This window comes from Carcharodon carcharias, chromosome 19 (genome assembly GCF_017639515.1).
Source record: "Carcharodon carcharias isolate sCarCar2 chromosome 19, sCarCar2.pri, whole genome shotgun sequence".
NCBI lineage: Eukaryota > Metazoa > Chordata > Chondrichthyes > Lamniformes > Lamnidae > Carcharodon > Carcharodon carcharias.
The window spans coordinates 114,033,804-114,058,781 of NC_054485.1; the positions used below are offsets into that span (position 1 = coordinate 114,033,804).

General features: G+C 44.0%; 1 protein-coding gene across 5 annotated transcripts in view; it reads right to left on the minus strand.

The window, feature by feature from the left end:
• Positions 1-299: 299 nt before the first annotated feature.
• Positions 300-24,978, minus strand: part of kifc1 (kinesin family member C1) — a 31,708-nt gene continuing 7,029 nt past the window's right edge. For 3 of the 5 annotated variants that reach the window (XM_041213592.1, XM_041213590.1, XM_041213588.1), the window contains 14 exons: positions 23,827-23,901; positions 23,260-23,316; positions 22,548-22,764; positions 20,969-21,167; positions 17,470-17,637; positions 17,009-17,137; positions 12,151-12,267; positions 10,762-10,935; positions 9,574-9,741; positions 8,887-9,025; positions 7,611-7,750; positions 6,602-6,675; positions 2,033-2,108; positions 300-1,269 (listed from right to left, as the gene is read on the minus strand). In XM_041213592.1, coding sequence (XP_041069526.1) covers positions 1,225-1,269; positions 2,033-2,108; positions 6,602-6,675; positions 7,611-7,750; positions 8,887-9,025; positions 9,574-9,741; positions 10,762-10,935; positions 12,151-12,267; positions 17,009-17,137; positions 17,470-17,637; positions 20,969-21,167; positions 22,548-22,764; positions 23,260-23,316; positions 23,827-23,901 — 1,778 coding nt within the window. In that variant the 3' untranslated portion in view covers positions 300-1,224. The remainder of the gene's footprint in view (positions 1,270-2,032; positions 2,109-6,601; positions 6,676-7,610; positions 7,751-8,886; positions 9,026-9,573; positions 9,742-10,761; positions 10,936-12,150; positions 12,268-17,008; positions 17,138-17,469; positions 17,638-20,968; positions 21,168-22,547; positions 22,765-23,259; positions 23,317-23,826; positions 23,902-24,978) is intronic. The other 2 variants (XM_041213589.1, XM_041213591.1) reach the window with 2 other exon arrangements.

The following is a 24,978-nucleotide window of genomic DNA, read 5'->3' on the forward strand; positions in this document are numbered from 1 at the left end:
TGCTGGTGGAAGGAGTTAATGTTTGAGATAGTGGATGGGTTACTGATTGTATTGATCTTTGAGTGTTATTGGAGCTGTACACATTCAAGCAAGTGGAGAGCATTCCATCACACTCCAGACTTGTGTCTGTGCCTTGTAGCTGATGGACAGGCTTTGGGGTGACAGGAGGTGAGTTACTCACCACAGAATTCCCAGCCTCTGACTTGGTCTATCCTCCACCCTGGCTGTTTATTTGCCTAGCCCAGAAACAGGCTGTGGCTTGGGGCGATGATCTAAAAATGATCCTGGGACAATCCAAATAAGTTTGCTGATGGGACAATATAACTTTATTAGCATCTTCTGAAAATGTAACTTGTTGAACACAATGTTTACACAGTCTTGAAATAGTTAAAATTTGTTTCTTCTTGCAGCACAATTTTTTTCAGTGACATTTCATGCCATACATTGAGGGTCATCCATAGCACAAAGCACTGTACCAATGCAGCATACTATGGAGGAACTTGTTTCAATACCGAGTGTGATAGCTGAAGAACAAACATGAATAAATATTGCAGCCTTTAAAAAAAAAAATTTACTGTTTACAAATACAAAGAAAGAAAGAGCAAAACATGTTAAAATCAATCATTGAATGTACACAGCAGGATCTCAAAAGATGGACTGAAGCTAAACACACTTGGCTGAACACAACATTCAACTATGGCCATCTTCAGCAAGATTACAGGCAACAATACACGTTTAAAATCACCGTCATTTTTTTTTTGGTTAAAAATAAATTCACCCTCTATAAATGAGAAGCACCAACTCCCACATAGTGCCCTCCAAAATATAGGTCAACTGGATTGGTCCAAAGGTGCCTCAAGTCCATTCAGGTGGGCAGATAAAACACTGGGGAGAGGACACCTGAGCAGGTATAGATACTGCTAAAGGACCATAAACAAGTGTCACCTCCTCTGGAACACAGTTACTGTAATCAGACCACCAATAAGGATTCAGCCCTTCTCATCCACTAAAAAGAGATATCCTACACTATATTTCCAAATATATAGAAAAGCAGGTTTATACCAAATTTGCAACTTTTTAGAGCTACATTTGCAACACGTTTAATCTGGTGACTGATTCTGCATCTTACATTTGAAGTTGTGCATTTTAAAAAAGGCAGATTTGATGAGTACTTGGAATGACATTATTTACAGTTTTTGGCTGAGACCATACAGCTGTGGTTAACTATTTCCGATTCAACTGTGCCGTCCCAATCACACATTCATTCACCTGAAAGAGAACATCCAGTTTAGCAAGCTCAAGAGTTAGCATCAAAAAGTGATTCTCCCACCCCACACAACTGAACTACCGGTATTTACTGAGGAAATAATTCCCAGTGTAATTGTGTGCTGAGAAACAATGTCAGTGATCCCAAGGCAGGACAAACACCAGGGGAAAAGACAGCAGAGTTAGATCCCAATTCTCCCAAAGGATAGACAGGTCACTGAATCAGAAAGAACACTAGATCCAGTTCCCACCATCTAACCTGTGGCATTCCTGCTATCACAAGCTAGTTTACAGGTTGGTCCTTGTTTGGGTCACCTGCTCGGAGAGGGTCTGAGTATGGGCTCATAGTATGACACAATAGCTAGTATTGGGTTATGCAAACAGCCTGTACTGTGTCAAACCTCAAGTGACAAGTACATATTTATTGATCCATGCCAGTTCGGTAGAGCTGTGGGCATGCATTGCTAGGTGAAAGTAAACCCAAGCATTAACCATGGTCCTTTGGAAGTCAAGTTTTTCTGGCCTCAAGGATAAAGGTAAAAAAGAACAGGTTATTCCGATATTGCACAAAGGATGATAGCAAAACAAGAGATTCATCAGTTATGGAATTAATTCTTCCGGTACAGACAGCCAGCTCATGAATGGCCCTCCTGTGAGCTTTGTCCCTACTGAACTCTTGCATTAATCTCGGTGTCCTTCTATATAGAAAACATTAGCTACCAGTTTCTGCAATGTGAAATATTAAACCAGTGAATTCTCAACATACCTTACTGGCAAAGCGCAAGGAATTGAGTGACTCACTGAAGTTCTCCTCCAAAGGAGAGACATTCACAAACATCAGCCTGCAAAGAAAAGGTTTCGAATCAAAAGCAACCCACAAGGCAGATAAGCGGAATAGCATTGTTCAGAGTAGAGATCACAAGAGTAAGCCATTCAGCCCATCAAGCCTGCTCCCATTCTATAAGACCTGATGTAGTCTGAGCTCCACTTTCCTGCCTGTTCCCCATAACTGTCAACTCCATTAGCAGTCAAAATTCTATCTAACTCAGTCTTGAATATATTCAATGACCCAGCCTCCACTGCTCACATGGGGAGAGAATTCCAAACACCAACAACGCTTAGAATAAATTTCTCATCTGTCTTAAAAGGGAGACGCTGTTTTTAAACTGTGCTCTAATTTCTAGATTATCCCGAGTGCAAACATTCTCAGCATCTATCCTGTCAAGCCTCCTCAGAATCTTGTACATTTCAGTAAGATCACCTCTAATTCTTCTAAACTCTGATAAGTACAGACCAACCTTTCCTCATAGACAAACCCCTTCATCCCAGGAATCAGCCGAGTGAACCTTCTCTCAACTGTTTCCAATGCAAGTATATCCTTCCATAATGAGACCAAAACCGTACGCAGTACTGTAGCTGCAGTCTCACCAATGTCCTGTATATTTGTTGCAAAACTTCGACTTCTATATTTATCCCACTTGCAATAAAGGCTAACATTGTATTTGCCTTCCTAATTATTTGCTGTGTTTACATACTAACTTTTTGTGATTCTTGTACCAGGACACCCAGATCCCTCGGTACCACAACATTCTGCAGTCTCTCTCCATTTAAATAATACTGTTTTATTCTTCCTGCCAAAATGGATAACCTCAAACTTTATACTCTATCTGCCAAATTTTTGCCCACTCACAACCTATCTCCCTTTGCAGATTCTTTGTATCCTCCTCACAACTTGCTTTCCTACCTACCTCTGCATCAGCAGCAAATTTGGCTACAACAGAGTTGATTCCCTTCACCTGAGTCATTAATATAGATCATAAATAGTTGAGACCCCAGCACTGAGCCCAGAGGCACTTCACTAGTCACAGTTTGCCATCCTGAAAATGACCCATAGTTAGTCAATCCTCTATTCCTGCTGATAATCACCCCCAACACCATGAGCTCTTAGCTTGTGTAGTAGCCTTTTATGTAGCACCTTCTTGAATGTCTTTTGGAAATCCAAATACATTACGTCTACTGGTTCCCCTTTATCCATCCTGCTTGTTACATCCTCAAAGAACACTGATAAATTTGTCCCTCTCCCTGTTGACTCTGCCCGATTGTATTCACAGTATCACAGAGTTAAGAAGAGGCTCTTCAGCCCATTGAGTCTGCACGACACGTGAGAACCACCTGACCTACCCACCTAATTCCATTTACCAGCACTTGGCCCATAGCCTTGAATGCTATGACGTGCCAAGTGCTCATCCAGGTACTTTTTAAAGGATGTGTGGCAACCCGCCTCCACCACCCTCCCAGGCAGTGCATTCCAGACCGTCACCACCATATGGGTAAAAAAGTTTTTCCTCACATCCCCCTAAACCTCCTGCCCCTCACCTTGAACTTATGCCCCCTTGTGACTGACCCTTCAACTAAGGGGAACAGCTGCTCCCAATCCACCCTGTCCATGCCCCTCATAATCTTGTACACCTCGATCAGGTCACCCCTCCCAGTCTTCTCTGCTTCAATGAAAACAACCCAAGTCTATCCAACCTCTCTTCATAACTTAAATGTTTCATCCCAGACAACATCCTGGTGAATCTCCTCTACACCCCCTCCAGTACAATCACATCCTTCCTATAATGTGGCGACCAGAACTGCACACAGCACTCCAGCTGTGGCCTCACCAAGGTTCAATACAACTCCAACATGACCTCCCTACTTTTGTATTCTATGCCTCGATTGTTAAAGGCAAGTGTCCCATATGCCTTTTTCACCATCCCACTAACATGCCCCTCAGCCTTCAGAGATCTATGGACACACACACCAAGGTCCCTTTGTTCCTCAGAACTTCCTAGTGTCATGCCGTTCATTGAATACTTCCTTGTCAAATTACTCTTTCCAAAGTGTATCACCTCACACTTTTCAGGGTTAAATTCCACCTGCCACTTATCTGCCCATTTGACCATCCTGTCTATATCTTCCTGTAGCCCAGGACACAACTTCACTGTTAACCACCCGGCCAATCTTTGTGTCATCCGCAAACTTACTAATCCTACTCCCCACATAGTCATCTATGTCATTTATATAAATGACAAATAATAGGGGACCCAGCACAGATCCCTGTGGTACGGCACTGGACACTGGCTTCCAGTCACTAAAGCATCCTTCTGTCATCACCCTCTGTCTCCTACAACAAAGCCAATTTTGAATCCACCTTATCAAATCACCCTGTATCCCATGTACATTTGCCTTCTTTGTAAGTCTCCCATGTGGGACCTTGTCAAAGGCTATGCTGAAATCCATATAAACTGCATCAACTGCACTACCCTCATCTACACACCTGGTCACCTCCTCAAAAAATTCAATCAAATTTGTTAGGAATGACCTCCCTCTGACAAAGCCATGCTGACTATCCCTGATCAAACCCTGCCCTTTCCAAGTGGAGATAGATTCTCTCCTTCAGAATTTTCTCCAATGGTTTCCTGACCACTGATGTGAGACTCACTGGCCTCTAGTTCCCTGGCTTATTTCTACAACCCCTCTTAACTAGCAGAACCACATTAGCTGTTCTCCAGTCCTCTGGCACATCCCCCGTGGCCAGAGAGGAATTAAAAATTTGTGTCAGAGCCCCTGCAATCTCCTCCCTTGCCTCCCTCAGCAGTCTGGGACACAAATCATCCAGACCTGGAGATTTGTCCACTTTTAAGCCTGCCAACACCTCCAATACCTTGTCACTCCCTATATCAATTTACTTAACAACCTTGCAGTCTCTCTCCCTGAGTTCGATACCTTCATCCTCATTCTCTTGGGTGAAGACGGACGTGAAATATTCATTCAACACTCTAGCGATGTCCTCTGGCTCCACCCATAGATTGCCCCCTTGGTCCCTTATGGGCCCTACTCTTTCCCTGGTTATCCTCTTCCCATTGATATACTTATAGAATATCTTGGGGATTTTCCCTATTTTATCAGCCAGAGCTTTCTCATATCCCCTCTTTGCTCTCCTAATTGCTTTCTCAAGCTCCACCCTGCACGTTCTGTACTCCACTAATGCCCCCGCTGATTTGCTTCCCTTGTACCTGCTAAAAGCCTCTCTTTTCCTTCTCATCGTATCCTGAATATCTCTGGTCATCTATGGTTCTCTGGGCTTGTTACTCCTTCCTATCACCAAAGAAAGAACATGCTGAGCTTGTACTCTCCCCATTTCCTTTTTGAACCCCCCCAATTGCTCTTCTGTAGATTTCCCCACAAGTAGCTGTTCCCTGTCTACCTTGGCCAGATTCTGACTTATTTTACTAAAATCCACTCTCCCCCAGTCCAAAACATTTGTTTGCAACTTGTCTATTTCTTTGTCCATAACAAGCTTAAATTGTACCATGTTGTGGTCGCTATCACTAAAATGCTCCCCCACCACCACCTCAGCCACCTGTCCGGCTTCATTCCCCAGAATTAGGTCTAGCACTGTGCCATCCCTTGTTGGACCCTCTACATATTGACCTAAAAACTTCTCCTGTACACATTTCAAGAAACCATTCCATCCAAGCCCTCAACACTATGTCTACCTCAATTAATGTTGGGAAAGTTAATTATAATTACCCTATTATTATTGTTTTTACACACCTCCACAAATTGTGCACATATTTGCTCCTCAGTTTCCCGCTGACCATCTGGGAGTGTATAACAAACACCTAATAATGTGGCTGCCCCTTTTTTATGCCTAAGCTCTACCCACAAAGCTTCATTCGATGCCCCCTCCAAGATATCATCTCTCCTTACTGCAGTAACTGACTCCTTAACTAATAACGCAATGCCGCCTCCTCCTCTCTTACCCCCTTGTCTCGCCTGAAGATTCTATAAGCCGGAATGTTGAGCTGCCAATCCTGCCCCTACCTTAACCACGTCTCAGCGATGGCTACTTTCTCACAATTCCACGTGTCAATCCTCACCCTTAACTCATCCGTTTTACCTGTAATACTCCTGGCATTAAAGTAGATGCCATCCAGCCTTGCCTTACTCCCTTGAAACTTAATGCAGCTGTACTCCCTCTGATTGTTTTACTGTATTATGCTGTGTCCCTATTCTGCTAACATTCTGTGTCCCCTCACCCTGCCGAATTAGATTAAACTCCTCCCAACAGCATGGGCAAACCCGCCCACAAGGATGTCAGTCCCACTATGGTTCAGATGTAGACTGTCCCGCTTGTACAGATCCCACCTTCCCTCTTATTATTTTCTAATTATTTACTACTTCCTTCATATTGGATTCTAACATTTTCCCAATGACAGACCTAACTGGCCTATAGTTTCCTGCCTTCCGTCTCCCACCTTTATTGAATAGTGCTGTTACAGCTTACGTCTTTGAATTGCCTCCGAGGCTATTCTGAAGCAGGTAGGTCAGTTTGCTGTTCCGATAAGGGATGTGGGATTCCTAGAAAATACAAGAACTCTTTAGTGATGAGAGATTTCAGAAAATAACCTCAGCCGATTTAGCCCTGGCCCACTCCAGAGATTTGAGTATCAAAATCCAGGCTAACAGTCTGGTGCAGTACTGAGGGAGTTGTTTTAAAAATTCATTCATGGGATGTAGACATCGCTGGCTAGACCAACATTTATTGCCCATCCCTAATTGTCCTTGAGAAGGTGGTGGTGAGCTGCCTTCCTGAACCGCTGAAGTCCATGTGGTGTAGGTACACCCACAGTGCTGTTAGGGAGGGAGTTCCAGGATTTTGTCCATGTGGTGTAGGTACACCCACAGTGCTGTTAGGGAGGGAGTTCCAGGATTTTGTCCATGTGGTGTAGGTACACCCACAGTGCTGTTAGGGAGGGAGTTCCAGGATTTTGTCCATGTGGTGTAGGTACACCCACAGTGCTGTTAGGGAGGGAGTTCCAGGATTTTGTCCCGTGTGGTGTAGGTACACCCACAGCGCTGTTAGGGAGGGAGTTCCAGGATTTTGTCCCGTGTGGTGTAGGTACACCCACAGCGCTGTTAGGGAGGGAGTTCCAGGATTTTGTCCCGTGTGGTGTAGGTACATCCACAGCGCTGTTAGGGAGAGAGTTCCAGGGTTTTGATCCAGGTAGGAACACTGTGACAGCACAGTATTTAAAGCCACTGGTGAGTTGATACAAAGTAGCCATGTTTACTGACCCACCATTGAAAATCCATACGTGGAGAAAATAGATAAACACATACAATGACCTATTTGAATTATTGGTGTGTGGGGTACAAAAGGAATACTCAAGATCTCCACTGGGACTGAGGGGACACATAGGGAGGAAGAACAAAGGATCATAAACATTCGCTTCAATTTTAACCTGACTAAAACGGAGAGGTTGCCCTGTTTCAACTCCTATGCTGCATCTTACCTTGTTTGACAGTGACATGATGACATGCCCAAGGCAGGAAAGGCTGGTGTTGATTGCCTGTGCCTCTCGTAAACGATCACCCTTTGAGTGGGATTTGTCCAGGCGCTCACTGCCTGCCAGGTCCACCAGACTTAAGGTTGCTAAGAAAAAACAAGCATTAGCAGAAGGTTACAGCACAGGACTGAAAAATATTAAAGCTTGCTATGGGGAGGCTGGTTTAGAATCTGTAAAGGAGAGGACAACAAGACAATGTCACAATCTCAGTCATAAATGGATTAATAACTATGTGCCTCTTGAAGGGGGCAGCAAAAGCCACCATAGCATTTTTGAAATTACAGTGCTGTTTCTCAAACTGTGAAGTTGGAAGAGGTCTAACTTCAGGGGGATAAGAGGAGATCTAGCTAGGGCCAAAAGGAACCAAGACTAAGAAAAACTAGTGGAACAGTGGGTGATCATTAGGAAGATGTTTCAGGGCACAGGCTAGGTTACATTCCAACAAGGGAGAAAAGGTAACCAAAACCAGGGTTCTTTGGAGGACTAGGGAGATAGAGAATATGAAGCAAAAAACCCCCAAAAACAACAAAAGGTGCAGAATCAGGCCAAATAGAATAATTTGAAAGGGGATGTGAAGAGGAAAATAAGCCTGGCAAAGAGAGAAAATGAGAACAGAATGGCAATTAACATAAAAGGGAAACCAAAAATCATCTGCCAATATGTAAATAAGAGGTGAGGTACTCCCTATTAGGTACAAACAGGTAATGCTTGTGTAAGTGTTTGATTAATGAAATTGATTTTTTGGATGAACAGAGGGGTAACAAACAGGGATACCAATCACGGCAACAGGGTGTAGGTTAGCAGAATAGGCAAAGAAGTGGCAGATGGAATTTAATACAGAGAAACGAGTGTGGTGGTGCAGATTGGCAGAAAGGATAGGGTCAGGAAATAGAGACTTAATGGCACAGTTTTGAAGAGTTACAGGGACAAAGGCACCTGCTGCATCGATCTTTGAAGGTGCCAGGATATATTGAGAGACGAGCTAACAAAGCATACGGCATCCTGGGCTTCAGAGGTAGAAGTATTGTGTACAAAAGGAGGGAAGTTTGCTGAACCTTTATAAAGCCCTACCTAGGCTAAAATTGGAGGTAGTGTGTCCAGTTCTGATCATTACACTTTCGGAAGGATGCGAGGGTCCTTGAGGAGAGTGCAAAGATTTACCAGAATGGTTCCAGGCATGAGGAATTTTAGTTACAAGGTAAACGATGGGACAGGTACTCACATGCACACTGGAGTTCACGGTTAGAGTTGCTCCCTTCAATCATCAGCTGGAAGACACTGTGGCTCCGTGAGGAACGATCATTCGCTGCCGTTTTTGCTACTGAGCGATTGGCTTTAGCAACAGCAATCAAATTGTGAACCTGCGTTGAGGGGCACAGGATCAGAGAAGACACATTTAGCTGCAAGTAACTCAGCACATCTGAACTTTAACTCTGCTTCCTGTCTCAAATTTCTCTTCCAAACGGAAGGTGCTAAACACAGCAATTCCAACTTGATGAAATTTAAATGGAGCCAAAAGGCCTCCTGGAACATTGAAAGGGGACCACTGAGCCTCAAGCCTGTTCCGCCATTCAGTGAGATCATCTGTGATCCAACTCCATTGGTTTTCAAGTTGTTATTGAACCAGGAGAAATCTAAATGTAAAAGCTGAAGAATGAAAACTTAGTGACAGGTGATCTGCCTGAGGTGGGCACAGAGTACAAGCAGCCCTGCTCAGTTTCATGGTAAAAAATGTACATTTTTCTTTACAGCTTTTAATGTCAAACCAATAACCTGGTCCTGCTCAAGGATACAGCGAGTAGTCACTGCTGGGTTGAATTAATCATGCATCATATAAACAGCCCAAAAGCAGATATTTCTTCTGTGAAGGGGGTCAAATCATAAAATCAAATACACAACAAGAACACACCTGATCCTCTGTAGCGACGGTGACATATTTGAGGTTTGTGACATGCAGCTGTTCACTTTTATTGTTGAGGCGTTTGATCTCATACTCAACATTTTTTTCTGGTTTCATCACAAGCAGGTCACGAAGTGTCTCATTGTAGATCTCCAAGAAGCTTGCAGTGAACTTATACTGAAACAACACAAATAGTGTTCACAGATTAACAGCTGATGGAATGAATTGACACAATGTATTCAGTTGATCAGAAAATAAAGCATGAATCAATAGCCATAATAAGCTTAAAAGTTAACCCTTGCACTGCTGAATCAGAGCCTGTTGGAACTAGGTCATGTTTCATGAAGCAGAATCATCAGGAAACTCTAAGCTAAGTTTTCTGTGCCTTTTAAGCACTTCACTGACTAAATGATTGCAAATTCTAAAATTAGTACAAATACCACACCCGCCCACCTCACTTCACAAAACTGCACATACACGTTGCAAGTCCTGGCTTTACACCCTGAATTTATAGCCACGTGTGCTGGATTAAGGGACGGTACAGCAAACAAGTCAGAGCAAACTCTTCCCCATGTCCAAGGCACAGTGCCATAACAAATTAAAAAAGTACTTTCCTACATTAGTTCAAGCACTTTGAGACACCTGGAGGTCACATAAGGAGTTACAGAAATGCAAGTTCTTTCTTCCAACAACTGTAATATTGCAAGAAGGAAGTCAAACGCAAGGCTACATCTGGAGTTCACCAATTCCCGTCAAGTTGGCCAATATACAGATGCTACGAATGGACTCTGTGCCAGCAAAGAAGAAAAACAAAATATTTGGACAGAGACCATTAGTGTCTAAAGTCACATACAAATGACCCCTTGGGTGTGATTCCAGGAGGCAGCAGGCATCTACAAAAATTAGAGACCAGGCCTACACAAGCTCTGCTCTGAACATACCTATCCCACTGCACTATACTTTATATGAATTGCTTCTGCATCAGAGATGCCAATCTCACTCTCATTCTCAGAGATAATCCCTGGTCACCAACAGTATCGGGTGATTGAAGGGAAGCATGTTAAAGTAAGTACAGGTAGTTCACCAGTCTCTTTTCCTCCCACAGGGTCCTAATACCGTATAAGATACTAGGCAAGGGTTAGCTGCAGCTTTGCACTCCCAATGCAATATGATGTATACACTCCTGCAGTAACTCACTGTCCATCCCATGGTCTTCAGTTCCTGTGCCGTTGAGAAGATCTGATCAACAGCTCGAGGAATCATCCCCTTAGTTTCAGATGTCATGTCATCGGGACCTTCCATAGTAAAGGTCTTCCCACTGCCTGTTTGCCCATAAGCAAAGATGCACACATTGTATCCGTCCAAGGCAGACTGGAAAGAGGGGAAGAAAGACAGGCCGAGTTACTCATGTTGAATGCCCTCTTTGATTTTGATCCCCCAATTTTTTGCCCTGCCCTTCTCTAAAGCACTAATTGCTTGCATATAGAACCAGAGGTGCAATGGGCACTATCCATTAGCAATGAGTGGTAGAAACACGGACTCAAATCTGACCAAGCAGTACCACAGGTACTCCAGGCAGGGATCCAGAGAGAGCCACACCAGAGGTCAATGGTAGTATCTCTAATGCATAACTTAGCACAGGCCGGTCATCAAACACTGTGCCTCATTCTGTACAGTTTAATCCACAAATTGGTGCTGTTACAAGATTCAATACAGTAGATACAAAGAAACAAATCACAGGGCCACTTAGGAGAAAACTTCTTCACACCAAGGACACCTAGAACTCTGCCTCTAAAATGCTGGAGGTTAAGACTGAGTTGAATTGAAAATTCTTTTTTTATTATTTATTCATGGGATGTGGGAGTCACTGGCTAGGCCAGCATTTATTGCCCATCCCTGATTATCCTTGTTCAGAGTCAACCACATTCCCTAAAGGACATTAGTGAACCAGATGAGTTTTTATGACAATTGGCAATAGCTTCGTTGTCATCAGACTTTTAATTCCAGAGATTTATTGAATTCAAATTCCAACATCTGCCGTGGTGGGATTTGAACCCGGGTCCCCAGAGCATTACCCTGGATCTCTGGAATACAAGACCAGTGACAAGACCACTTTGACACTGCCTCCCCAGATTTAGTGCCAAGTGCAGGTAACTGGGGGTGAAGTACAGGTCAGCCATGATCTAATTGAAATGTGTAACAGGCTCAAGGGGCTGTATAGCCTCCTCCTGTGCTTGTTGTAGCACTGTAGGTGGAAAGGGTCCAATGAACACAAAAATGCATCCATCAAAAACTGAATACAAAAGTTAAAGTTTCACACCAGTTAGGTAGTCAGACTTGTTTCGGTTAAGTACTGACATCTGAAGAATTATTCAGATTAGAATGGCTGAGGCAATGAGTAGCTTCTCAGCAACATTTACTGAAACTGCCTACACACGCAGAACTGAGGAAGCCTCATGTACAAGGCTACCTGCCCCCCTCTCTTCCCCCCCACCCTCCAGCCCCAAACAATTCTCACTCACTATCTGGACTCCCCTGTACCCACCATTACCTGGGCTAACTTACACCCTTCCCCCACCTCATTACCTGGACCAGCTGAGAGATATCTTCAAATACATCTTTCTGCTTTGCCAGTGGCTGGAATACACGATCAAAACTGAAGTCATATTTCACCTCGCCTTTCCGATCGCGACCAATGTGAGACTGTAGACAGGGACACAGAAGGGAGAAAAGTCAAGTTTGTAAACAAACTAAAGAGGTAAACATTCACGATTTCCTACCGAGCCGGTATAGCATGCATGGAAAGGCAGATTTGCAACCGCAATAGATCAAAATCCCCCCCTACTGCATTCCATTTCGGAAATAATTCCTGTCACATGATGGTATCTCTCACCATCCAGTAACCGCTAAGAGTATTAAAACATAAGAAATAGGAGGAGTAGGTCATTAGGCCCCTCCATTCAATAAGATCGTGGCTGATCTACCCCAGGCCTAAAGTCCTCTTTCATGCCAGCGCCGCATAGCCCTCAGCTCCTCGATATTTCAAAAATATATCCACCTCCTCTTTAAACACTTTCAGTCCCCACAACTCAAATAGGTATTCCATTTTGGAGGCCGATGAGGGCACTGGCTCCTCCAGGGAGTGTGGACAGAGTCAGCTTCTGGCACTACAAGCAGCCTGACTGTACAGGAGGGGAGGAAGGGAGGAAGAACAATAGTAATAAGGGATTCTATAGTCAGGGGAACAGATAGGCGCTACTGTGGCCATCAACGTGACTCCAGGATGGTGTGTTGCCTCCCTGTTGCCAGGGTCCGGGATGTCATTGAACGGCTGCAGGGCATCCTGAAGGGGGAGGGTGATAAGGCAGAAGTCATGGTACATGTTGGTACCAATGAAATAGCTAGAAAGAGGGATGAGGTCTTGCATCAAGAATTCAGGGAGTTAGGCAGTAGACTAAAAAGCAAGACCTCTCGGGTTGTAGTCTCTGGATTACTCCCAGTGCCATGTGCTAGCGAGCTCAGAAATAGGAGAATAGCGCAGATGAATACATGGCTTAAGAGTTGGTGCAGGAGGGAGGGTTTTATATTCCTGGATCACTGGGACTGTTTCTGGGGAAGGTGGGACCTGTACAAGCAGGACGGTCTACATCTGAACCATAGTGGGACTGACATCCTTGTGGGTGGGTTTGCCCATGCTGTTGGGAGGAGTTTAAACTAATTCAGCAGGGTGAGGGGACACAATGTTAGCAGATAGGGACACATCATAATACAGTAAAACAATCAGAAGGAGTACAGCTGCATTAAGTTTCAAGGGAGTAAGGCAAGGCTGGATGGCCTCTACTTTAATGCCAGGAGTATTACAGGTAAAACGGATGAGTTAAGGGTAAGGATCGAGATCTGGAATTGTGATATAGTAGCCATCAATGAGACGTGGTTGAGGAAGGGGCAGGTTCGGCAGCTCAACATTCCGGGATATAGAATCTTCAGGCGAGACAGGGGAGGGGGTAAAAGAGGAGGAGGTGTTGCGTTATTAGTTAAGGAGTCAGTTACTGCAGTAAGGAGAGATGATATATTGGAGGGGGCATCGAATGAAGCTTTGTGGGTACAGCTTATGAATAAAAAAGGGGCAACCACATTATTAGGTGTTTATTATAGACCCCCAGATAGTCAGCAGGAAATTGAGAAGCAAATATGTGCACAATTTGTGGAGGGTTATGTTAAGTGATTTCAACTTTCTCAACATTAATTGGGATAGATATAGTGTTAAGGGCTTGGATGCACGGATTTCTTGAAATGTGTACAGGAGAACTTTTTCGATCAATATGTAGAGGGTCCAACAAGGGACAGCACTGTGGTGGACCTAATTCTGGGGAATGAAGCCAGACAGGTGGCTGAGGTGATAGTGGGGGAGTATTTTAGTGATAGCGACCACAACATGGTACAGTTGAAGTTTGTTATGAACAAAGAAATAGAAAAGTTGCAAAAAAAATGTTTTGGATTGGGGAGAGCGGATTTTAGTAAAATTTGGCAGGATCTGGCCAAGGTAGGCTAGGAACAGCTACTTGTGGGGAAATCTACAGAGGACCGGTGGGGGGGCATTCAAAAAGGAAATGGGGAGGGTACAAGCGCAACATGTTCCCTCTATGGTGATAGAAGGAGTAACAAGCCCAGAGAACCATGGATGACCAGAGATATTCAGGTTACGATGAGAAGGAAAAGAGCGGCTTTTAGCAGGTACAAGGGAAGCAAATCAGCAGAGGCATTAATGGAGTACAGAAAGTGCAGGGTGGAGCTTAAGAAAGCAATTAGGAGAGCAAGAGGGAATATGAGAAAGCTCTGGCTGGAAAAAGTAGGGAAAATCCCAAGATATTCTATAATTATATCAATGGGAAGAGGATAACCAGGGAAAGAGTAGGGCCCATAAGGGACCAAAGGGGCAATCTGTGGGTGGAGCCAGAGAACATCGCTAGAGTGTTGAATGAATATTTTACATCTGTCTTCACCCAAGAGAATGAGGATGAAGTTATCAAACTCTGGGAGAGAGACTGCGAGGTTGTTAAGCAAATTGATATAGGGAGTGACAAGGTATTGGAGGTGTTGGCAGGCTTAAAAGTGGACAAATCTCCAGGTGCGGATGATTTGTGTCCCAGACTGCTGAGGGAGGCAAGGGAGGAGATCGCAGGAGCTCTGACCCAAATTTTTAATTCCTCTCTGGCCACAGGGTATGCGCCAGAGGACTAGAGAACAGCTAATGTGGTTCTGCTATTTAAGAAGGGTTGTAGAGATAAGCCAGGGAACTACAGACCAGTGAGTCTCACATCAGTGGTAGGGAAACTATTGGAGAAAATTCTGAAGGAGAGAATCTATCTCCACTTGGAGAGGTGAAGTTTGATCAGGGATAGTCAGCATGGCTTTGTCAGAGGGAGGTCATGCCTAACAAATTTGATTGAATGTTTTGCAGAGGTGACCAGATGTGTAGATTAGGATAGTGCAGTTGATGTAGTTTATATGGATTTCAGCATAGCCTTTGACAAGGTCCCACATGGGAGACTTATAAAGAAGGCAAATGCACATGGGATACAGAGTAATTTGATAAGGTGGATTCCAAATTGGCTTACTTGTAGGAGACAGAGGGTGATGATAGAAGGATGCTTTAGTGACTGGAAGCCAATGTTCAGTGCCATACCACAGGGATCTGTGCTCAGTCCCCTATTATTTGTCATTTATATAAATGACATAGATGACTATGTGGGGGGTAGGATTAGTAAGTTTGCGGATGACAAAGATTGGCTGGGTGGTTAACAGTGAGGTTGAGTGTCTTAGACTACAGGAAGATATAGACGGGATGGTCAAATGGGCAGATAAACGGCAGATGGAATTTAACCCTGAAAGTGTGAGGTGATACACTTTGGAAGGAGTAATTTGACAAGGAAGTATTCAATGAACGGCATGACACGAGGAAGTTCTGAGGAACAAAGGGACCTTGGTGTGTGTGTCCATAGATCTCTGAAGGCAGAGGGGCATGTTAGTGGGGTGGTGCAAAAGGCACATGGGACACTTGCCTTTATCAATCGAGGCATAGATTACAAAAGTAGGGAGGTCATGTTGGAGTTGTATTGAACCTTGGTGAGGCCACAGCTGGAGTGCTGTGTGCAGTTCTGGTTGCCACATTATAGGAAAGATGTGATTGAACTGGAGGGGGTGCAGGGGAGATTCACCAGGATGTTGCTTGGGATGAAACATTTAAGTTATGAAGACAGGTTGGATAGACTTGGGTTGTTTTCGGTGGAGCAGAGAAGACTGAGGGGTGACCTGATCAAGGTGTACACGGTGGATAAGGATCAGCTGTTCCCCTTAGTTGAAGGGTCAGTCACGAGGGGACATAAGTTCAAGGTGAGGGGCAGGAGGTTTGGGGGGGGGGGGGGGGGATGTGAGGAAAAACTTTTTTACCCAGAGGGTGGTGACGGTCTGGAATGCGCTGCCTGGGAGGGTGATGGAGGCGGATTGCCTCGCATCCTTTAAAAAGTACCTGGATAAGCACTTGGCACGTCATAACATTCAAGGCTGTGGGCCAAGTGCTGGTAAATGGGATTAGGTAGGTAGGTCAGGTGTTTCTTACATGTTGGTGCAGACTTGATGTACCGAAGGGCCTCTTCTGCGCTGTGAAATTCTGAGATTCTAGAGAATTCCAAACATTCACTACCCTTGGAAGAAATTCCTTTGCATCTCAGTTTTAAATGAGTGTCCCCTTATTCTGTAAGTATGTCTCCTAGTTAGAGATACCCCCACTAGTGGAAACATCTCAACATCTACCCTGTCAAGCCTCCTCAGAATCTTGTACGTTTCAATAAGACCACCCCTCATTCTTCTAAACTCTGTGAATAAAGACCTAACCTGTTTAGCCGTTCTTGATAAGTCAACCCCTTCATCCCAGGAATCAGCCTACTGAATCTCTTTTGAAGTGCCTCCAATGCCATTATATCCTTTCTTAAATAAGGGGACCAAAACTGTGCATAGTGCTCCAGGTGTGGCCTCACCAACACCCTGTACAGTTATAACAAAATTTCTCCTATTTTTAAACTCCAACCCTCCTTGCAATATAGGCCAAAATTCCATTTGCCATTTTAATTACTAGCTGCATCTGCATGATAACCTTTTGCAGTTCGTGCACAAGAACACCCAGATCCTGGAAACAGAAAGCAAGCAGTGAGAGTGGCCTGCCCTACCACTTAACACTCAGGAGTAAGTGGACAGCACAGCCACCCCTTTTCATAGGTCCAGTAAAATCAGTTGGACAACTCTTCCATTATCTGCTTTGTGGAAAGAATAGAACATCCTTGCCCTGTTCCTGAATCTAGCCTGTAGCAGCATTGTTGCAGTGGGTTTAGTTGGGGTGGAAGTCACCAGTTTGAAGGATCAGATATTTAAAACAGGACAATCTTACCTCCTCCCTTTTAGTCAGGGCGATCACCTTCTCATCACTGGCTGAGAACTGGACATGTTCAATTTCACTGCTACCTTCCTTCTCAGAATCCAGAACTGGCCGTACGCGGCAGATCACACGGATGTTACCCTGCAGGGAAGAGGAACAAATTATTGGTTACACATGGGGAAAAGGAAAAGAATTCCTCAAACCATCTACTGCTTGTGGAGACAGAGCTACAACAGGAGAAAGCTCTTCATGGACACCTATACTGTTCCACCTCCACACTGAACTACATTTGCCACCTACTGCCCACTTCAACACTGGACTGTATTTGCCACATACTGTCCATTCCACTTGTCTTCAATGACCCCAGCCCCATTTTGCGAGGTTGCAAGTTTCAAATTTACATTCTGATTATCTGGAAAATAGAAGGGTGCCTGCACAGGCTCCTGGCAATGGCTGACTTGGCCCTCATGTACCTTGAGCTCTTGCACAGTGTTGTGCAGCCTGCGCCTCTCCTGTTCTGTATGGTGCAGCCTTTCCTCCCGATCCACGATCACTTCACGTAGGGATGTGATTGTTGAATGTTGCTCTTCTACGTATGCAAGCTTTTGTGAGAGCTCCATCTCTTTCAACTTCAGCTTGTTCTAGACAAAGTGAAAACATGGCCAGTTTGTGCTATTATTTTAGACACCATCTGAAAGGGGTATGTTCATAAACACAGTACACAGTCAACCCAAAACATTTACATAACATAACTAGGAGCAGGAGTAGGCAATTCAGTCCCTTGAGCCTGCCCGCCATTCATTATGATTATGGCTGATCTCATTTCAGCCTCAACTCAAACTTCCCGTCTCTCCCCATAACCTTTCAGCCCGTTACTAAATAAAAATCTGTCTCTCTCCTCCTTAAATTTATTCAGCGTCCCGGCATCCACTGCACTCTGAGGTAGTGAATTCCACTGATTCACAACCCTTTGAGGAAAGTAATTCCTCCTCATCTCTGATTTAAATCTACCACCCCTTAGCCTAAAACTATGGCCTCTCGTTCTAGAATACCCCAGAAGGGGAAACATCTGCTCCACGTCCACTTTATCTATCCCTTTTAACATCTTATATACCTCAATTAGATTTCCTCTCATCCTCCCAAACTCTAGCGAGTATAGGCCTAAACTGCTCAAGCTCTCCTCATAAGACAAGCCCCACATCTCTGGAATCAATCTAGTGAACCTCCTCTGAACCGCCTCCAGTGCAACTACATCCTTCCTCAAGTAAAGGGATCAAAACTGTGCACAGTGCTCCAGGTGCAGTCTCACCAATGCCTTGTACAGTTGCAACAACACTTCCCTATTTTTATACTCTATTCCTTTAGCAATAAATGCCAAAATTCCATTTGCCTTCCTTCTTATCGGCTGTACCTGCAGACTAGCTTTCAGCGATTCATGCACGAGGACACCCAGATCCCTCTGCACTGAAGCTTTCAGAAGTTTATCTCCATTAAAATAAGTCGCCTTTTTATTCTTCCGACCAAAATGGGTAACCTCACACTTATCCACGTTAAACTCCATCCGCCAAATTTTGGCCTATTCACCTAACCTGTCCATATCCATTTGTAAATTTCTTATTTCTTCATTGCAACTTACTTTCCCACCTATTTTGGTGTCATCTGCAAACTTAGCTATAGTACCTTCTATCCCTGAATTCCAGTCATTAATATAGATTGTAAATAGTTGGGGCCCAAGGACCGAACACTGTGGCACCCCACTAGTTACAGCTTGCCATCCAAAGACGACCCATTTATCCCGACTCTCTGCTTTCTGTTGGTTAGCCAATCCTCTATCCAAGCTAATATATTACCCCTAACTCCGTGTGATCTTATCTTGTGTATTAATCTTTTGTGTGACACCTTATCAAAGACCTTCTGGAAGTCCAGATATACTACATCTACAGGATCCCCATTATCCACTTTGCTTGTCACATCTTCAAAGAACTCTAGCAAATTAGTCAAACACAATTTACTCTTCATAAAGCCATGCTGACTCTGATGGATTGCATTTTGACTTTCCAAATGCTCCATTACTACTTCCTTAATAATGGATTCCAACAATTTCCCAAAGACAGACGTTAAACTAACTGGTCTATAGTTTCCTACTTTCTGCCTCCCCCCCTTTTTGAATAAGGGTGTTATATTACCATTTTTCCAATCCACTGGAACCTTTCCAGAATCCAGGGAATTTTGGAATATTATAGCAAATGCACCCACTATCTCCGCTGCCACTTCCTTTAAGACCCTGGGATGTAGCCATCAGGTCCTGGGAGCTAGTCACCCTTTAATCCCAATAGTTGCTCAGTACTTCTTCTCTAGTGATGGTAATTGTTCTAAGTTCCTCCTTCTCTATACCCTCTGCACTACCTGTTACTATTGAGGTGGTACTAGTGTCCTCCACTGTAAAAACTGAGGCAAAATGTTGATTAAGTGTCACTGCCATTTCTGCATTCCCACTATTAACTCCCCAGTCTCGTCCTCCAAGGGACCAACATTCTCCTTAGCTACTCTTTCCTTTTATATGCTTGTAGAAGCTTTTGCTATCAGTTTTTACATTTTGCACTGGTTTTCTTTCATAATTTACCTTTGCTCTCTTAATTTTTTTTTAGTAACCCTTTGTTGATCTTTAAAAGTTTCCCAATCTTCCAGCCTGCCTTTGCAATTTGGCATGCCTTAGTTTTTGCCTTTAAGTTATCTTTAACTTCCTTGCTTAGCCATGGATGCTTTTCCCCCCTCTTATATCCTAATGAGGAAGAAAGATGATATCTTACTTTGCTCCTAGTAAACAGGATTTTTTTATTGTATTCTTTCATGGGATGTGGGTGTGGCTGGCAAGGCCAGCATTTGTTACGCATCCCTAATTGCCCTTGAACGGAGTGGCTTGCTAGGCCATTTCAGAGGGCAGTTAAGAGTCAGCCACATTGCTGTGGGTCTGGAGTCACATGTAGGCCAGACCGGATAAGGAAAGCTTTCCTTCCCTAAAAGACATCAGTGAACCAGATGGATTTTTACTACAATCAATGATAGTTTCATGGTCACCATTACTAGACTCGATTTCAATTCAGATTTTATTAATAGAATTTAAATTCCACCAGCTGCCAAAGTGGGGTTTGTCCCCAGAGCTTTAGACTGGGCCTCTGGATTACAAAACCAGTGACATTACCACTCCGCCACCGTCTACTCTTAAGCATGTAGGATTAGTTTAGTCAGCTTGCATCATCCATTGGATCATAATGATATGTCCCTCCTAGCATGTCATCCAAGATTAGGATTAAGATGACACTAACCAAATCCACTGCACGTAAGACTGCAAGATTGCAAATTCTAATTCAGGCTGCAAAGCCTACTAATACTGACCCATGAAAATCATTCCCATAATATCTCAACTCACCTCCCTGATCCTTCTGCATTGCCAGAACACCCAGAGAAGTTCTTAACACACCTGAAACCTAATCTTCTGGGTACCATGTCCCTCCAATTCTTCATTATCAGCTACAGCTTTCATCACGTGAAAAGGCAACTCCACCTGAGGGCTGCTTCAGGTATGGCAGTGCAGTGCCTCTCTGGTATAGAGCTGACCAGTATCCGAATGGTATGTCCCGAGATAGTAAAACTGTGGACTGGAGTAAGATCAGATCACTGACCTGCTTGTTAAATCAGAATCAGAATTATTACAGTGCAAGGGGCTATTTGGCCCATCATGTCTGCGCTGGCTCTCTGTAGGAGCAATTCGACTGCGGCTATTCTCCCACTTTCTCCCCGTAACCCTGAACATTCTTCCTTTCCATAAAACATTCCCTTTTGAATGTTTTCATTGAGCCTGCCTCCACCTACTTTCTAACTTGACATTCCTGAGACGTACCCTTCAAAGCGCACTTAGATCCTTTTCTGGGAAGGGGAAAAATGGTCAAACATCCAAAAATGTGACACTACCTCAGTATCCTCAGCCAAACTGGAGAGGGTCTGATAGTTGCTTTGGAGCACACTCCTGCTGCTCTTTAGTTCTTTGACCTGAGCAGTTAAGCGTTCTACTTCAGTTTCCTGTACCTCCAACACTCCCTGCATGGCAGTATTCTCATCTCGGCACTTCTCCAGCTCCACTTCTCTGTCCTTCAGCAGCAATTCCATTGTCCTAAGTAGAAATGGTGAATAGTCAAGGTTTCTGGGCTGGGACAGGACTGGACACATTCACAACAACTTGCATTTATACAGCACCTTTAATGCAGTAGTCACCACCATCACCATCCCTGGGTATGCCTTGTCCCACCAAAGATGGCAGCATAGTGGTTTACACAGTTGGGAGTTGCGCTGGGAGTCCTCAACATCAATTTTAGACCTCATGAAATCTCATGGCATCAGGTCAAACCTGGACAAGGGAACCTGCTGCTGATTATCACTTTCCCCATCAACTGAGGAATCAGTATGCCATGTTGAACACTATTTGGAAGAAGCACAGAGCGTGGCAAGTGCAAAGAAGAAAGAATTGGGTGGGGGACTTCAACAGCCATCACCAAGAGTGGCTCGGTAGCACCACTGACTGAGCTGACCGAGTCCTAAAGGACATAGCTGCTAGATTGGGTGTCTGCCTAGGCCAGCATTTATTGTCCATCCCTAATTTCCCTGGAGAAGGTGCCAGTGAACCATCTTGTACCTACAACACATGGACTGCAGCGGTTCACCCACAATGCTTTTTGGGGGAGAGTCCCAGGTTTTTGCAAAAGTGAAGGAATGGCAATATAGTTCCAAGTCAGTATGGTGCGTGGCTTGGGGGGGGACTTGCAGTTGGTGGTGCTCCCATGCATCTGCTGCCACTGTGTTGGTGGTGGAGGGATTGAATGTTGAAGGCGGTACATTTGCTGAACATCCCAAGTGTGCTCAGAATTACACCAATTTAAGATTATCAGTCAGGTGCACAATGGAGCTCACTTACATTTGCTAGAAGCTACATTTATTCACATGCAGAGACCTGTCCTCTGCAGGCAAAAGAGCAGCTTTTTTGAAATAAAACAAAGCATGGCGGGGACACAATACTTCCCCTGCTGCATTCGCCAACCAGAGCTGACTTGCTATCCAATCAGCACCACACCCGCCCCTCCACTTTTCTCATGCAGTAAATATTGTTGTTTCCTTTGAAATTTGGCATTTTTTGCATCTGCCCTAATGAATACAAAATGAAAAGCCTCGACAGCATGTCTTTTGTTCAGCAATACTCAAGCTCTGTACTACCAATTGACTATTTGATTTAATTATTTGGGTCAACATGGACAACAGCTTCCCTCTACCACCACCACCCCATCCAAATCACTAAGGGGGCTGGCACAAAAATAGCAAGTTAAGCTAGAAAAGTACCAAAGGTAGTTGAAGGTAGCTAACATGTACAACTTTTCTCCCTCATGATGGTGTGAAATCATTGTGAAATACAGAGGATTTTGTTCTAAGTGTTTTTGCTGCAGGCTTATTCCTGCTATTTATTACTGGTGCAAATAGCCCAATGATACAATACAATACTAACTTTAGGTTGCTTTGCAGTTCTTTGATCTGCAAGCTGGCAGCATCCAATTGTTTGACTCTCAGATCCATGCCCTCTTGAAGCTGCCTGCTCTGCAGCTCAGAGACCTCTAGCTTGCTTGTGTACTCAGACATCTGTGTCTTCATGTTACCCAGCTGCACCTTCATGTCACTAAGGTGCCCTTTCAAATCCCAAGCTGGGCGCTTCTTGGAGCCAACTGCTGGAAGGTGGACAAAAAAACGGTTCACTGCTTTTTCAAATGCAACATATCAGCAACAAAAAGTGTATTTGTGACCTGGATGTGAAATTACAAAACAAATCTACAAAGTGTAAGATACAATTTGCTGGAATAAAGTCAAATAACTTGACATAAATGAGGCTCATGGGCCATGAAACATGAAGGTGGAACTGGAGTTTATTAGATTTGAATAAAAATTAGAATTTGAGTAAAATACCCCAACCTACAGCTCTGGGCAACACATTTCTTCACTACACTACATCAAAATATGCTCTACGGAACCACAGGTGGACAGAAGCTTACCAGTCCCTTAGGCTATAGTGCAGTTTGCTCCCTAACCTTTCCAAACATGACTAGAGTTAATATCTTATTCCAATATTAATTGACCCCAAATATGCTTTTGAATTAACATTAGGAGCAGTCCCCCTCCCAAGAGGTCAACCCTGTATTGAGAGCATTAGATATCAAGTACTTTACCTGCTGTCTGGGCAGAGGATGGTGCAGTGACTGCTACTCTTGGCTTCTTCCCCATAGCTATCAAAGAAAGAATACGTAAGAGGAATGAATTGTTCCTTAGCAGGAAAAGCATGCAGCAGGTCTGTAGAGAGACAAGTTCCACACTCAGCTCAGAAAACTCATTACCATCCTGCAGTTTGAATAGATAAAAATTGTTAATTATAGCTGCAGGACCTCAAAATGACTTCCAAGCTCCCCGGTAATTAGTTTGTCCCTTTTAACTCTCTCCCGTCCAAATCACTTAAGGCTATAATACCAAGCAGCCACCAGTGCTCAGCATGGTCCAGTCACTAACCCAAGTGTTAGAGCACCTTCACTCTTCCAGAAGGGAGAGAGCCCCATTGAGACTGAATTCCATCCTAATATACTGTAGGTTAGAACACACTATGCATCAGCCATACAGTAGTTTAAATCATTTTATAATGCACATGGTCTGGTTGCATTGAGGTTTAATTCCATGTCCACGGCTTTATGCTGATTATTTCCTTCCTCCCCAGAAGGAAAACTCAAGGCAAGAATCACACTTACCTCCAGTTACAGTGGCTGCACAGTTCACAGCCCGAGTTCTAGTTACCACCCCTTGAACAGGTCTCGCCAATCTAGCTGTAGAAAAGGATACGGTGCTGTTATATACAGAAGCCTGTAGAGAGGAATCCATTCATTGTAAAGCTGCAAAGCCCAGCAGACCTGGCTCACTGGTATACATGTCATAAGCATGTCACCTGGTCACAGTGATCTTTGTTTGTGATCACATTAACTTTCAGCAAACACTCCAGCTCAAGTATCACAAAGCTCATCCACGCTAGCCCAGATCTACACATACTCAGCTTCAGTTCCCCACCCCATAACCTATTCATAGTGTTAGGAAATAGAGATAGTTTAAATAAGTTATATTGGTATTTTCAGGTGTTGGGAGTGAGTTTTAGCTTTAAAGTTTAAGTTTGATTTCTATTTCTGAACCTGAGTGTTAAGAAAGGTCAGATGGAGTTTTAGTTTCACTTTTAAAAGGTGCTTGCATGTCCAATGAGGCTTTTACGACTGTTGCGGCTAAGGTAAACAAACAAGGGTGGAAGAATTGGGCTGTTGTCTAGCAACAAGGGTCCAGAGAGGCAGGGTCCCACAGACGCACAAACAGCAATTTTAAGTTAAATTTGAAACCAAGTCCCCAGAGAGACTGGACACTAAGAGAGGGAGCTGCAGATTTCCCAAAAGGTCCCAAGGCCAAAGGCATAAAACAGAAACAGGGGAATGTCCAATGCAGATCTTCTAGTCAAAGGAAGGACATAAACCTGAGAAAAGGTCCAGTTAAGTGAAGTTATAAGTGAGGGGCAGGGGGAAAGGCTGCAAAAGCTTCAGATTTAAAGAGACAAAAGCTGCAGAAAGCAGATTTAAAGCGAGAACAGTTTGCAAGAGGCAAGATGGTCCAAAGAGACAACTGAAGGTCTATAACTCTTTGCTATGGGCATGTAAAGCAGTGGTACTGTTGATGGGTAAGTCGGTGAGATAGACAGTGCATGGAAGACAGCTTGAATACATGTGGCAACCCAGGGAGGAACAAAGGAAGGAGAGTTCGAAACCCTGGGGTGAACCCTTGCGGAAGGTGTCCGAGAGAAAGCATTGGTTTGGGAGAAGATTCCAAGACGAAATCTTGGACTGTGGATTGTAAACCATTGCGTGAAA